At 39.6% G+C, this 12,844-nt stretch overlaps 1 protein-coding gene across 1 annotated transcript in view; it reads right to left on the reverse strand.

Annotated features, from left to right (window-relative positions):
- Positions 1–12,844, reverse strand: part of PHLPP1 (PH domain and leucine rich repeat protein phosphatase 1) — a 136,174-nt gene that overhangs the window by 45,440 nt on the left and 77,890 nt on the right. The window contains 1 exon segment of the mRNA XM_036404987.2: positions 409–575. Coding sequence (XP_036260880.1) covers positions 409–575 — 167 coding nt within the window.

Here is a 12,844-nt window from a genome sequence, read left to right on the forward strand (position 1 = left end):
AATTTATGAAATCAGCGCTTCCTTTGCTTGGGGGGGCTAACAGAAAACTTCTTCCCTTGGTCACATGCAATACTGCTCCTACGTAGAATGGCTGCCTTTGATGGGCAGCTCACCAACTCATACTCACTCACACAAGTCAAAGGCTGAAGAACTACAGTCTGGCCTCAGTAGGTACATAAAAACACATTATGAAAATTTCATTTTGAGCTGAAAATGTCCTTCTATTTACAAGAAAAACATGAAGTTTCTTATGAAAGCCAGTCTGTTTCTAATACACAAAGTTAACCAATTTCAGAAGCATTACAGTCAGGCCAATGTTCCACAAGAGGAGGTCGTAATTTTTAGGAAAGTTCCTGCAGATCATGGCTCCAAGGACAGAGGAAGAGTGGTAGAACCATACTACTTTACCTTTGTAATTCACTAAGCGCTCTACTTGTGGATGGGCTGGGGTTTAGCCTCAGGAAGTTCTGCTTTAAATTGAGATGGGTGAGGTCTTGGCTATAAAACAGGTTGGCAGGCAGATGCTCCAGGCTGCAGCATGAAAGATCCACTGAGCTGATGCGTTGTGATGCAACCTGGAAGTCAAGTACAACACGAATATATTAACACAGTAATTAAAAAAAAAAATAACATTTCCTTCACCCCTACCAGCACATGATAAACTGTTTTTTAAGCACAGCAGAAGTCAGTGTTGGCATATATAGCTGATCTAACACAGTTTACATAATTGCTGCAAGTTATGCCATTATCTCTTTCTTGGCTTCAGTGCTTAAACCATGTCCACAGAGGACTAGCAGGAAGAAAAGAACAAAGGTTTGTCAAATTAATATGTGAAATGAATCTATTTTCTTTTATGAAGTTATGCGATACATCACAACCAGAAAAAAAAATTACATGAGCTTTAGTTTAGTCCTTTGGGTAGCACTGCCTCCTCCAAGTAAGCAGAAGTGAGGAGTTAGCAGTCATCACCACTGTCTTTGTTTCATATGTCCAAGATGAAGATGGGTATTAAATGACAGAAGAAGAGTTATCCCATTTACACCTTACTGAAGAGAAAAAATAACCCAGCAGCAAAGCACCAAGCACTCATTTCTTCTCAATGAATTAGAAGACTGTTCAAAAGTGATAAAAAAATATGACAAAAACAAAACGGAGATTTGGAGGCTTAACACTGTTTTCTAGAAAGAGAAAGGTAAAACAAACACAATCTGCAGAGGCTAAAAAAAATCATATCACCTAGCACTATATATATATATATATATGCATATATATATATATATATATATATATATATATATATATATATATATAGCTAGTGTCATTCCACAGAGACCTATAGGAAACTTCTTCAAGTGATGGCAATACTGCCCCTTTCCATATCTCTAGGATACACCTCGGTGAACTACATCTTCCTGTTTTACTTATTTACTAAACTTCACTAAAAATAAATAAAATATCACCAGCAAAATCAAAAACAAACACAAGGCTCTAATGTAGAATGCTTATATTTTCTGTCCTACACTACTGAAAATGTTCTTTCACAAAGTAGTGTCACAGACATGCTACATGGCAAAGCACCACCACACAGTAATGCAAGGCAGTGGGGACAGTGGGCAAGGAAGAGAAGCAAACAACTTCACCACCATTTTAGATTTCTGGGACCACACCAACAGTGCTCAAATAGTTATGGTGTTCTGTCAGCTGCTCACACCAAAAGCAGCTATTGTTTCACTGGCCTTTTATGCTGGGATGCTGGAGGTACAAATACCACATCTAAGGGGCAAAAAGAGAAAAAGACCCAACAACTCCACATCAATGCCCAGTGACATAAGAGCTTCTCAACTCTGATGAAGGCCACACCACTCAACTTTCTGGGCTGAGATAGAGCCCCTGCTACAAGACACTTTGAAACTAAAGGCACCACGTGTTGAGGAGGTAGCTTGCTACTGAAAGGAAGGCCACAGTATTATTTTTTCCTCTCCAATGCAAGGTGCACAGGCCTTAGGATAAGCAGTTGCTGTTATAAACACACATAACAGAGCCATAAGCTTCATGGGGAACAGACACTGCAGTGTTTTTCTCCAACGCAACCATTAATAATCCAGTCCTCCCACATCCATTAAAATGTGTGAAATTTTGTTACTCAATTAGTTCAGTCCTTTTGTTACTGTAGCTAGTATTTTTCCTCCCCTTGTAGTATGAGACAAGAATTATTCATAGGCTATACTGAGCAGTCATCTCTGAATGCTGGGTATTCAGTCTGTTCATGCCCACTGCTGTACAGTTCTGATCACACTGCTGACACCCGTTAAATCAAAAAGGAGGAATGTTTGATTTCAGGTGTAACACTTGTATACACTGTTGCTCCAACTACTTGTTTGGAATGTGCTACGAACAGCAAGAAGCAACCCAGCAGCACTTAGTAAGGCTCATTACTCCAAAAATATCTCAAGAACCAGAAATGGTAACTCTGAGTGGGAATCATGATAATGCAGCCAAACAAAATCAAATATACAAATTCTACTGTTGCCCAAAAAAAGGATGCAGATCCTTTCTTAAAACTGTCAAATCCTGAGAAATAAATCTAGTTAAAAGTAATTTTGTTTTTACAGGTTGTATGTGCTGGTTATTTTTTGTTTGACTTTTTTTTAAAGGGAACACTTTATTGTACAAAGCATTTAATTAATATTTTCATGCAATTGACAAATATTGATTGATGCTTCTACCAGAGAGATAACTGTAAAAGTTAAAACCATTATTTTAAAAGGTCTAAGTTCTGGAATCAACTGTAATTTTATCAAAGTCTTTCTGTTACCAAACAGTACTCTAAGGATTAACTCCCAAATTATTACAAGGAAGGCTCATATAAACACACATAGTTATTCTCACAGGCAGGGATAAAACTTCTCTTTCCATTGCTCAATACTGTTCTATAACAAATTCCTACAGAATAGAACAACAAGGTGAAAAAAAAAAAAAAAGAAGAGTAACAAAGGAGAACAAAATTGTAATACTTTCTTTCTTTGACCAGAAATTTTCACCAGTTATTTTGAAGCTGAATATCAAAATTCTGAAATCATGTTATTCTGAAATCTAACAATCTTGCAATTGTCTACAATTGACTTGAAAATAGCAAGACTGCACATGCTTGAGTTTGCTATTGTTTATTAAAAGCAAAGACTTTTTTTCCCTAAAAGATGATGCAGTTCTTTAATAAAGCACTGTGTTTCCCTGACTCACTATGGAGAATCACTGCAGAGATAAGCTGATAAAAGGTGGGAAAATGCTGAGTAGGATATCCTTCACACTCAAAGAATAAAATGCATCTGGAGAAAAGGACATTATCTGCAGAAAGTCATGCTTCCATTGGAAGAAAACAAACCAAAAAATTTCCACTGTAAATAAATATCCCAACAAGTTATCTGGGTTGTGTTCAACACATCCATGCTCCTACAAAAATTGTGAAGAGAGTTGTTGTGGTAGCACTGCTAGAGGGAAAGGCTTTCTGGATACACAGGGAACCTGCATTAAGTTCCTACTATGGTTTGTTTGGTGTTTTCTTGTGGAAAACTCTTAAGTATAGCTGTTGGATATGCCATATGTACATAGATAAAAATAAGACCATAAGCAGCACAATTCAAAACTCCACACGCAGAAGCTGCCATGGCCCAAACCAATCCCTCTCAAATGTCTTCTCATCTTATCCCAAACTGCATAGACCCCTCACACTTGTGTCACACGAAACCACTGCTGCATTTCCAGCCCCAATAGCACTGAAGAAATGGCTGGGGCAATGACCTTCTCAGAAGATGGTACATCACCAGCTCTCAATGACAGGAGCTACAGCAAGGAGCTGTAGAGTCAAGGCTTGTCTCTGCAAGACATGCAACATTTGACACCCATGCAGCTCAAACACAAAGCAAGACCCCACACTTCTTTGAAGTCTGTTTTTCAGTTGGGATATTTAATCATCAAAAAATATAAATAAACAATATGAAATATGCTGCTTTCTCCAATCCCTGGATATGATTTTTAAATACTTTACAGTCTGTCATTGTGTTGCGATGTCCCCCACTGTAATACCAGAAGAGTAGTAATGGGATAAGGCCACACTGAACTTTGTACATCAAACCACAAAGTCCAAGGGAAGATTTTTTTTTTCCAGTTCCTGCTGCAACCTCAGTTATGCATCCTAGGCCTACATTGTTCTATCTTTTTTCAGTCTTCAGATGAATACAGCAAACTAACTGTAGTTTTGAAGAAGTGATACACAACATAGCACATGTACTACAAAAAGCCATGGGTCTACCCACTGCAACCACCAGAAACCTGTAACTGTGCTTTCCATTTTCCCAGCAGCAACAAAATGCAGATTTATTCTAGAAATACCACCACAAATAATGCTGTTGCAGAGTGCTCTCCCTCCCTTGGGCAGTATTTCTTCTGCTCCTCCCCACCTCAGAGTTCCACACATGCCAAAGAAACAGGAGTCTCCCTAATATGAAAACTCACTTTTACACATGTGTTACTTATGCCACAATACACCTACAAATAAAACCAACTATTCCAAGAAGCCAGCAGTACCTCTGATGCCTAAATTCCAGGCAACACTTCAAACAGAAGAAATTTGCCAAAGTGTTCTGATTTTATTTTTTCTTTACTTATTATTTTTAAAAAGGAAACAGTATTCCAAGACATGTGAAAATACAGTATGAGTTCACTGTAAATCTGCTGGCAACAAAAATACAGAAAAACACTTGCATCAACCTATATTCTTGTTGCTTTTTGCTACACAGGGCTGAAAAACCACTTTGCTTTGTCCATCAGTATAATGACACCTCTGTCACTGAGCTATGCAACAAGACTGATTATGGTCTTTGTTTTAAAGCCTTGGCTATACTACAAAAATGATCTGTTGCTGACAATGGATGTCAGCAATGGGCACAGCTGAACCCAGCTGTATGGACAAACACAAGTCTTGTTTACACAAGGACATCTTTTGGTGTGACCTGTGGCATGAATTTAAACCAATGTAATTATGTCTTTTTCCTGTTTACCCTCATCCCATTACCTATAGTTCTATTCAGATAAGAAATTACTGCTTAGGACTTCAACAGAAGACAAAATAGCAAAACAGCCCACACTGTAGAGGCAGCCAAATTCCCAGTCTGTTTGAACTGAGTTGACAGTGTTAAATTATACCTGCTGTAGACATGCAATACAAAGGCAGTTTAATTTTTCTCCTTTAGGATTTGTTTTTAAACAGTTTGATAATCATCACATCCCACCGAGGCCGGCATAAGCCTTAACTAAACAGTGATACATTGTCTTGAAATACCTAAACTAACTTTGAGCAAACAGGTTCTCCTCACCTGAGAACTAACCTTGCTTCAAATCCTAATCCTCCTTTCTATTCAAACATCAAAGCCCTGCTCAGCAGAGAGGCTCCCTCCATGGAGCTGAAGCCCACAACCAGGAAGCACATTGGTGCCCTCAGCCACAGCCAAGAGCTGAGGAACTCCTTAGCCTGTTAAACAACCTAATGCCAGAAAACTTAATGAAGAGGAGGAGGGAAAAAACCATTTGCTTTTGCTTTAAAGCCATGTATTTTCATTTTTAAATAACAACTGTTAAAATGGGTGCAGCCCAAGGGTATAAGGGTACTGACTTTTCTGGCATCTCCTTTTTGTTTTCTTTCAAATGTTAAATTAGATACATGCCAACTCAAGCTAAGGGCCTTGCACAGAAAATATAAAACCCAGCAAAGGGTTTTTTTGAAAGCTGTCACTCAGATCCACAAACCCAACAGGCACTGCCACAGGTCAGAGCAGTAATTCCCTATTAAGAGCAGAGCAGAAGTGAATGCCAGTGTGGCAGCATTCACAGGGCATTCTTGCCCCATCTCTCCTGTGCAGGTGAAGCAGCCAAAAGCCTCCAGTACAAACACCTCATGCCAGCAAGACTCGGGGGAACAAAAATAATTTAAACGTGTCACTTCTCTGCTCTCCTTATCTCTGTACAAAGTTTTATAAACAGACCGGTCACTTCTACTTTTGGCCCTTGTGCAAACCTCTAACAACTGAAAACAGCATTAGCAAATGTGTGGGGAGGGGGAAATGTGAAGGGGATTAACCAGAAGTTGGGCTCCCTCTACTTTTCATGACAGGAGACCAGAAAAAAAAATCAAAGATGTGAAAGCCAGTGTCCCAAGTTTAGCATAAAGATCTTGAGAGCAAGAATTTTACAAAAAAGGTGACATTCATCACCTGTCATTTGGAAATGCTGGGTAGTATATATATATATAAAGTCATTACTAGAATATGAGTACTTTTGTTCCTCCTGGAGGAAAAGTAGTCTTCTTTTAGAGATAATGTACTGATATCGATATTACCCAGGGAATGGTATCAGCTCTGTACCTTGGTGGTAGTCACACTGGGATGCTCACACTAAGATCCTGCCAAGGACAAGGCTTAAGGTGTAACTTAGAGTTAAGTGACAGTAATTAGCTGTTGCATTAAGCTACCTATAATTCAGACGTGTGAATCTCCATTTGGTGGAGCAAGGAATATTAACATCCTTAGAACAGCTTGACTGAAAATAATTCATTTTTAAATACTGCCAAAGAGGTGACAGTCTAACAAAAATTAAGAAAAACCCCTTTCTCTTCTTACTATTTCTGTTAGATTTATTTATTTACAAAGACAAGCTGCTGTACTGCCAAGCACGCAGACTTTGCAATGAGCAGCCCTCCAGCAAGGACTTTCTTTCAGCATTTTTTCATTTCAGCATGGGAAAAACATGCAGCAGATCCTCACGGAGGCAATGCTAAAGCACATACAAGACACTAAGTGCAAATCATGCCTGGCCAATCTGGTGGCCTTTTTATGACAGAGTGACTGCAGCAGTCAGCAAGGGAAGATCAACCAATGTCATCCATCTGGACCACTCTAAGGCCTTCAGCACAGTCCCACACAACATCCTTATCTCCAAACCATGAGACATGGAGTTGAAGGGTGGACTACTCAGCAGATAAGGAATTGGTGGATGGATGCAGCCAAAGCTGTGGTTCACGGCTCTCTGTCAGGTGGAGGGTAGTGGCCCTCAGGATCACAGGTCTTGCAACTGGTGCTCTTCAATGTCTTTATCAATGACATAGTGAGATCAAGTGCACCCTCAGTAAGCTTACAGATAACACAAGAGAAGGAAGAGAAGCCATCCAGAGGGACCTGGACAAACTTGAAAAGTGGGCCTGCAAGAGCTCATGAAGTTTAGGAAGTCCAAGTCCCAGGAGCTGCACCAGGGTCAGGAGACGACCCCAGATGTAAGTACAGACTGGTAGAAGTCATCACTGAGAGCAGCTTGCGGTTCTGGTTGATGAAAAACCAGACATGAGCCAACAACAGGCACTCATAGCCAGGAAGGCCAACTACAGGCTGGGCTGCATGAAAAGAGACGTGGCCAAGAGGGCAAAGGAGATAATTCTCCCCTTCTACTCTGCCCTTGTGAGACTCCACCTGGAGTGCTGCAACGAGGTCTAAGGTCTCTAACACAATAAAGACATGAACTTTTCAAAGCATGTCTAGAGGAAGGCTACAAAGATAATCCAAGGTTGCTCAGAGATGCTGCAGATGCCCCGTCCCTGGAAGTGTTCAAAGTCAGATTGTATGGGGCTTTGAGCAACCTGGTCTGCTGGAAGGTGTCCCTGCCCATGGTGGGAATTTTGGAACTAGATAATCTTTAAGGTCTCTTCCAACTCAAACCATTCTATGATACATTATAGATTTCAGACTCTTGCCAGTAAGACTTACACTGGAAGTTTACTTGTCTGAGTCTCCCCAGCCCCACATGGAGAGGGTGGTAGGGTTTTCTTGTTTGTGTTCAGCAAGAGATTATGCTAGGTCCTCAATTGCTGATCTAGGTTCTTTGACACAGCTGTATCATATGCATTAATTCAACAATGAGATGAACTCTTTTCAGGCCATTATTCCACTCTAACAAAGAAAGGCCTTCTGATCCAAGTGGTTTGCAATACAAATAATCATGGATATAGCTCTACTGGCCTGTGGCCAAAAAGTGGTCTCCAGTACTCATTCCCTCTTCTCCTTGGAGACTTTAATCCTTCTCCACTGACTACATAAGAGGCCTAAGGAGAGTAAATGTCCCTAAAGTTAGGTTTTCCTAATAATTCCTCTCCTTTCTTCCTTGCTGCTAGACTTTGCTTGGAAAGGCTTCAGTGTTACAGCCATTCAGTTTCAAGATCAGCTCCATTATCACACCTTACATACACCAAAACTCTGTGCAGTATGTCAGTCCCTGCAATCCCCTCCTGTCCTCTGGTATGTGCTCACTGCGGACACTTGGTTCCTCTGAGCTTCATTAAGATCAACATTACATTAATTTTCCCACTTGTTTCTACTCTTTCACTTCCAGAGATTACTGAAATCACTTTGAGATCCTTCTGGATTGAACACACCTTAAAAGATAACATGTACAACTCCTCACTGAGCTTCCAGGTGATGCTTTCCTGTAGTTATGCAAGAACTGCACAAATTCAGCTTCAACAATACCAGAACCTGATTTAGAGGCTGCAAAAGACAGCACTGGAATGCTATTCCAGATGCGTGGGCAATACCTAGTTTTCTGTTCTCACTCTTGGCTGCAATACTTCAATAAACATTATTAACTGAAGGCAGCAAGCCCAAAACAAGAAGCACAGACTCTCTAAATTCCAGCAAAAGAAAAAAGAACCACAACAGCAAAACTTTAATTTCTCTAAAACACAAATGAAGAGCTTCAAGTCACCATTACACTTTAAAATCAGCTGAACTGTTTAGACATGCAAAATTAACCAGCTGAGACAAAATATCAGGCTTCCCTCCTGAACCATTAACATAGACTGACTACACTGAAACACACCCAGAAGCTAATTTCCAAAATGTCAACTAACCTCTAATAACAAAAGGTACAAAAGAATAGGGTTTTCAGGGAAAGAGGAGGAGGGAAACTTTCAAGTGTTATCATCAAAAGAGCAAGTAAACTGGCTTCAAGTTTGCTTTGCCCAATCTTCTGCTTTCACACTTGAGATGATAAGAAGCCATCAACAGCAAGAATGACCAGATATGACTTCAGAGCAAAGGTCCCAAATACTGAGGATTTCGCACACACAAAGAAAAGGAAGTCAAGTTCCGCATGGAAACCAGAGGTTTGTTTATGTTTGAGTATTTGTAATCACCACCAAAGGAAGCTGTGGGTTTATTTTTAGGGATCTATTTTTAGTGACAGCATTATCGCAATATTGTAATTTTATGGTATTAGGGGAAAAAATGGTTTCCTTGTACTAAACTTAGAGTCATCATATTTCCTGTAAGTAAGGATCAGCTCAAAAAAAGACACTAAAAAAATGAGAAAATCTTCCTGGGTTCTCTCTCCTTGACTAGATGTTGAATCAACTTTTCCAAGAGGCTAATGGTGCTGCTTAGTCTCAAGTGTGAAGAAACACAAATTGTTATTCACAAAGAAAACGAGCTTTGCTTGAAGACTATTCTCAAAAGATTCTCAAAAGATGCTGGCAGTATACTAAACTAATTTTTAGGTCATATTAGAATAAAGACTAATTTTTCAGCCTCCAAGCTCAACTGGCATAAGAAACAAACCAACTACTTCATGGTCACCTTCACAGTGACAAACCAGCAGTTTCCTGACCTCCAACCTGCTCTCAACACACACAAAACCAGGCAGCCCCAAATCACAATGATACATTCAAACACACAGACTAAGACTATAAAGCTAAAAGGAAATGTCAGAAACTCCTAACTGCAACACAAGTAGTCTGTTGTACACAATTCCCTGTGGAATGACCACAGGTGATAACCAAGAGCAAAAGGTAAAAGCAAGAATGCTAATCTAGAAATTCAAATTGCATGGAAAATAAAATTCTCCAGAGTATTTTTCCAGAAGGTTATCCATTGCTTAGGGGGTTTAACAGACACTTGGAGACAGTGCATCCAGAGACATAAAAGTTGTCAGCACTGTAATAATTAACATCCCAAATATTTTAAAATAAACTACTTTATCCTTGCATATGATTTTTTCCTACACTCACTGTTGGGGCTGTTCTGTGATCAAAGCTCTGCAAAAAGGTATTCTGAGCCCATTTTGACCAGTAAGCATTAGAAAAGCCTGTCCCTAATGCCTCGAGAAACAATTGAAGCTTGGTAATAAAAATCACTGCAGTGATGAACTCTGTGAAGACAGCTCAGTACAGTATCCAGAAATACATATGAAATAGGTCAATCACCTAGAGGGCAAGCCAAGGCAAATACAATGTAGGGCTAACTTAACAATGAGATTCGTGGCTTCAAGCCGTCTTTACAGACTGGAAGCTGCACTTTGTATCAAAGAGTTCTGCAAAGTCTGTGTTCCACAATGAAGCTGGTGTGGAAGTTTCTCACACAACTTTTCCTGGTTGACCATGGCTGACAGGAGAAAGACAAACATTAACATCTGAAAATATCTGAAATAAAGATGAAGCTATATGCACAAGTGGATATACTTTATTTCCCATCACTTTAATTAATGAGCAGAATCTTCTGTGCTGAAGGAAAAAGCAGTCCCACAGTTGATGATCTATCCCTGTCTCAAAGGTGGATGAAGCACAGCTGAAAAGCAGGTACATCTTTAGCAGTAATGCTCAATTGTTGCTTACTGTATTTCCTTAGCACAGTTTCTGTAAAATACATTCAAAAGCTAATCATCTTGGTCTCCTATTTTGGAAATATTTTTGCAGAACTGCAGTCAAGGTCAGGAATTATTTTCTAAGTTCTGTAGAATTTATATATATATATATATATATATATATATATATATATATATAAAAAAATAAAAATGTGGTCTGTAGCACCAAGTATGTGTTCAGAACTCAAACCTTCTCTCCTCATCAGAAGTAAATATCATATCACTAGAGCTACAGATCAGCTTTACAGGGGTCATACTCCCCTTTTTACAACAGTCTCTGTACACAACTGTCACATTTGTACTGAAAAAATAATTGGAAGACTGAGGCAGATGGTCAGAACTAGATAACTTTAGAGAAAAAGAAAAGCAAAAAGCAAAACTAGTAATTTTGCACTGCTGCTTCAGGTAGATCTCTACACAAGTTGAGGAAAGATGGAGACTACAGCTGTAGAGGCTCCTGCATTACTTACTTCTATAGCATAAGCTAAATTCTAATCTGTTCTTATTTTCTGTTAGCTTCGCAGTGCAAGTAAATGTATGAAGAGAGCATTCTGCACTGACATGAAAGGAATAAGGCCAACATGGCAGCATGCCCTTCTCAGCTGAATTTGCTATTCTTGCTATTTTTACTGTGTTTTAAACATAATGTACACTGACATCATCTCTCCTTTTTCACAGGCTACAGTTGTTTGGAACACCACATACTTCCACGACAGACATTAACACAGAGATAATTGTAACAGGGAAAAGAAAATATAAAAGCAGACAAGAGAAAACTCTTAAATTTTGTAGGTTTAAAATCCTATTTTTGGACATTCCTTGTATTTTCAACAGCAGGCCTCTTTTGTGTGCAGACATCTAAGCCCCACATGACAACTTATGCCCAGCCACAGCTGTCCAATTCTGGTCAATAGTGTGCAGACACACAAGGTTCTGTGCCTGCACATCTCTCCCTACCTACACAGACATGCCCTGTTCACAGCCCTTGTCCCTCATCTCCTCTCTTCCTCTACCTGCCCCACTGAACCAAGCACTAAAGCAGGAAATAATTGTCACATGAAGGTGTTGACATACTTCCTGCCCTCCTGCAGCCAGGAGGGGAGACAGAGGTTCTGTGGGGTATCATAACTCATCCCAGCATGCCCAGTGGGGCACACTATTTACAAGAAGATAAAATTCTGTAATGCACCTAGAATAAGCTCTGCTATACTGAATTTCCTAGGCAGGCCTTGACATCCCATTTTAACTGCATTCCTTGGAACATAGAGGACTGCTAATCCTTTTATACTCCACCCAAACCACCCATGTCATGAACTGTGTCATAGGCAACACTCACAACAAGAAATTTCACATGATGAAAAATTGCTAGGTTTAGCTGATAGAAGCATCCAACAGCAGACCACATCCCAAATAAAAGCCTCACAACAGCAAGCTCCACCACTCCCTAACACCGTATGTGTAACACCTCTCTCTCTTCCACAGTAAAGGTGTAGCTTTTTAGCTTTTGGAAGTTGCAAATGAGGAATCCCCTCACCACATCCTCCTCCCTATTAAACACAAGTTCTTTGCCCTGTCCTTCTGCATTTGACATTCAAGTAGCAAACAGTGGCAGATCTGCTGTGCAAGTAATTGTGCCAGTTCCATAACTATCATGGACAACTTTATGCAGACAAAGTTCTTTAAAGCTGTGAAGATGTTCCTTTCTTTCTCCTCTGCTCCCCCTTCCCAGTTGCATAAGCCTATTTTTCAACATTTGGCAAGAGAACGAATGCATTAGATCACAAAGGACCAAATCTGTTGCTGTTGTTTTCCTTTTAAGCTTCCTTAATAAGCCCTCCAGTTTTTGGAAAGTAAAAGGAAAGAAGTGCACTGTGGTATAGAACTATCAATATTCACGAACAAGACAGATCTCCAGCTTTTAAAAATATTCTGTTTGAGGCTAAATCAGCGTATCTAAAAGTGGCCTATTTGGAATAAGTATGTCACCAAGTTTGATATTTAGGTCAGTATTTGTGCAATAATTCTAGTCTGTCCTGAAAACATAAGTTCTGTTCACCTCAGGACACATACATATAGGAAAACCAATCCCAATACCTATTCATCTTCCAAA

Source organism: Molothrus ater, chromosome 1, assembly GCF_012460135.2.
Source record: "Molothrus ater isolate BHLD 08-10-18 breed brown headed cowbird chromosome 1, BPBGC_Mater_1.1, whole genome shotgun sequence".
NCBI lineage: Eukaryota > Metazoa > Chordata > Aves > Passeriformes > Icteridae > Molothrus > Molothrus ater.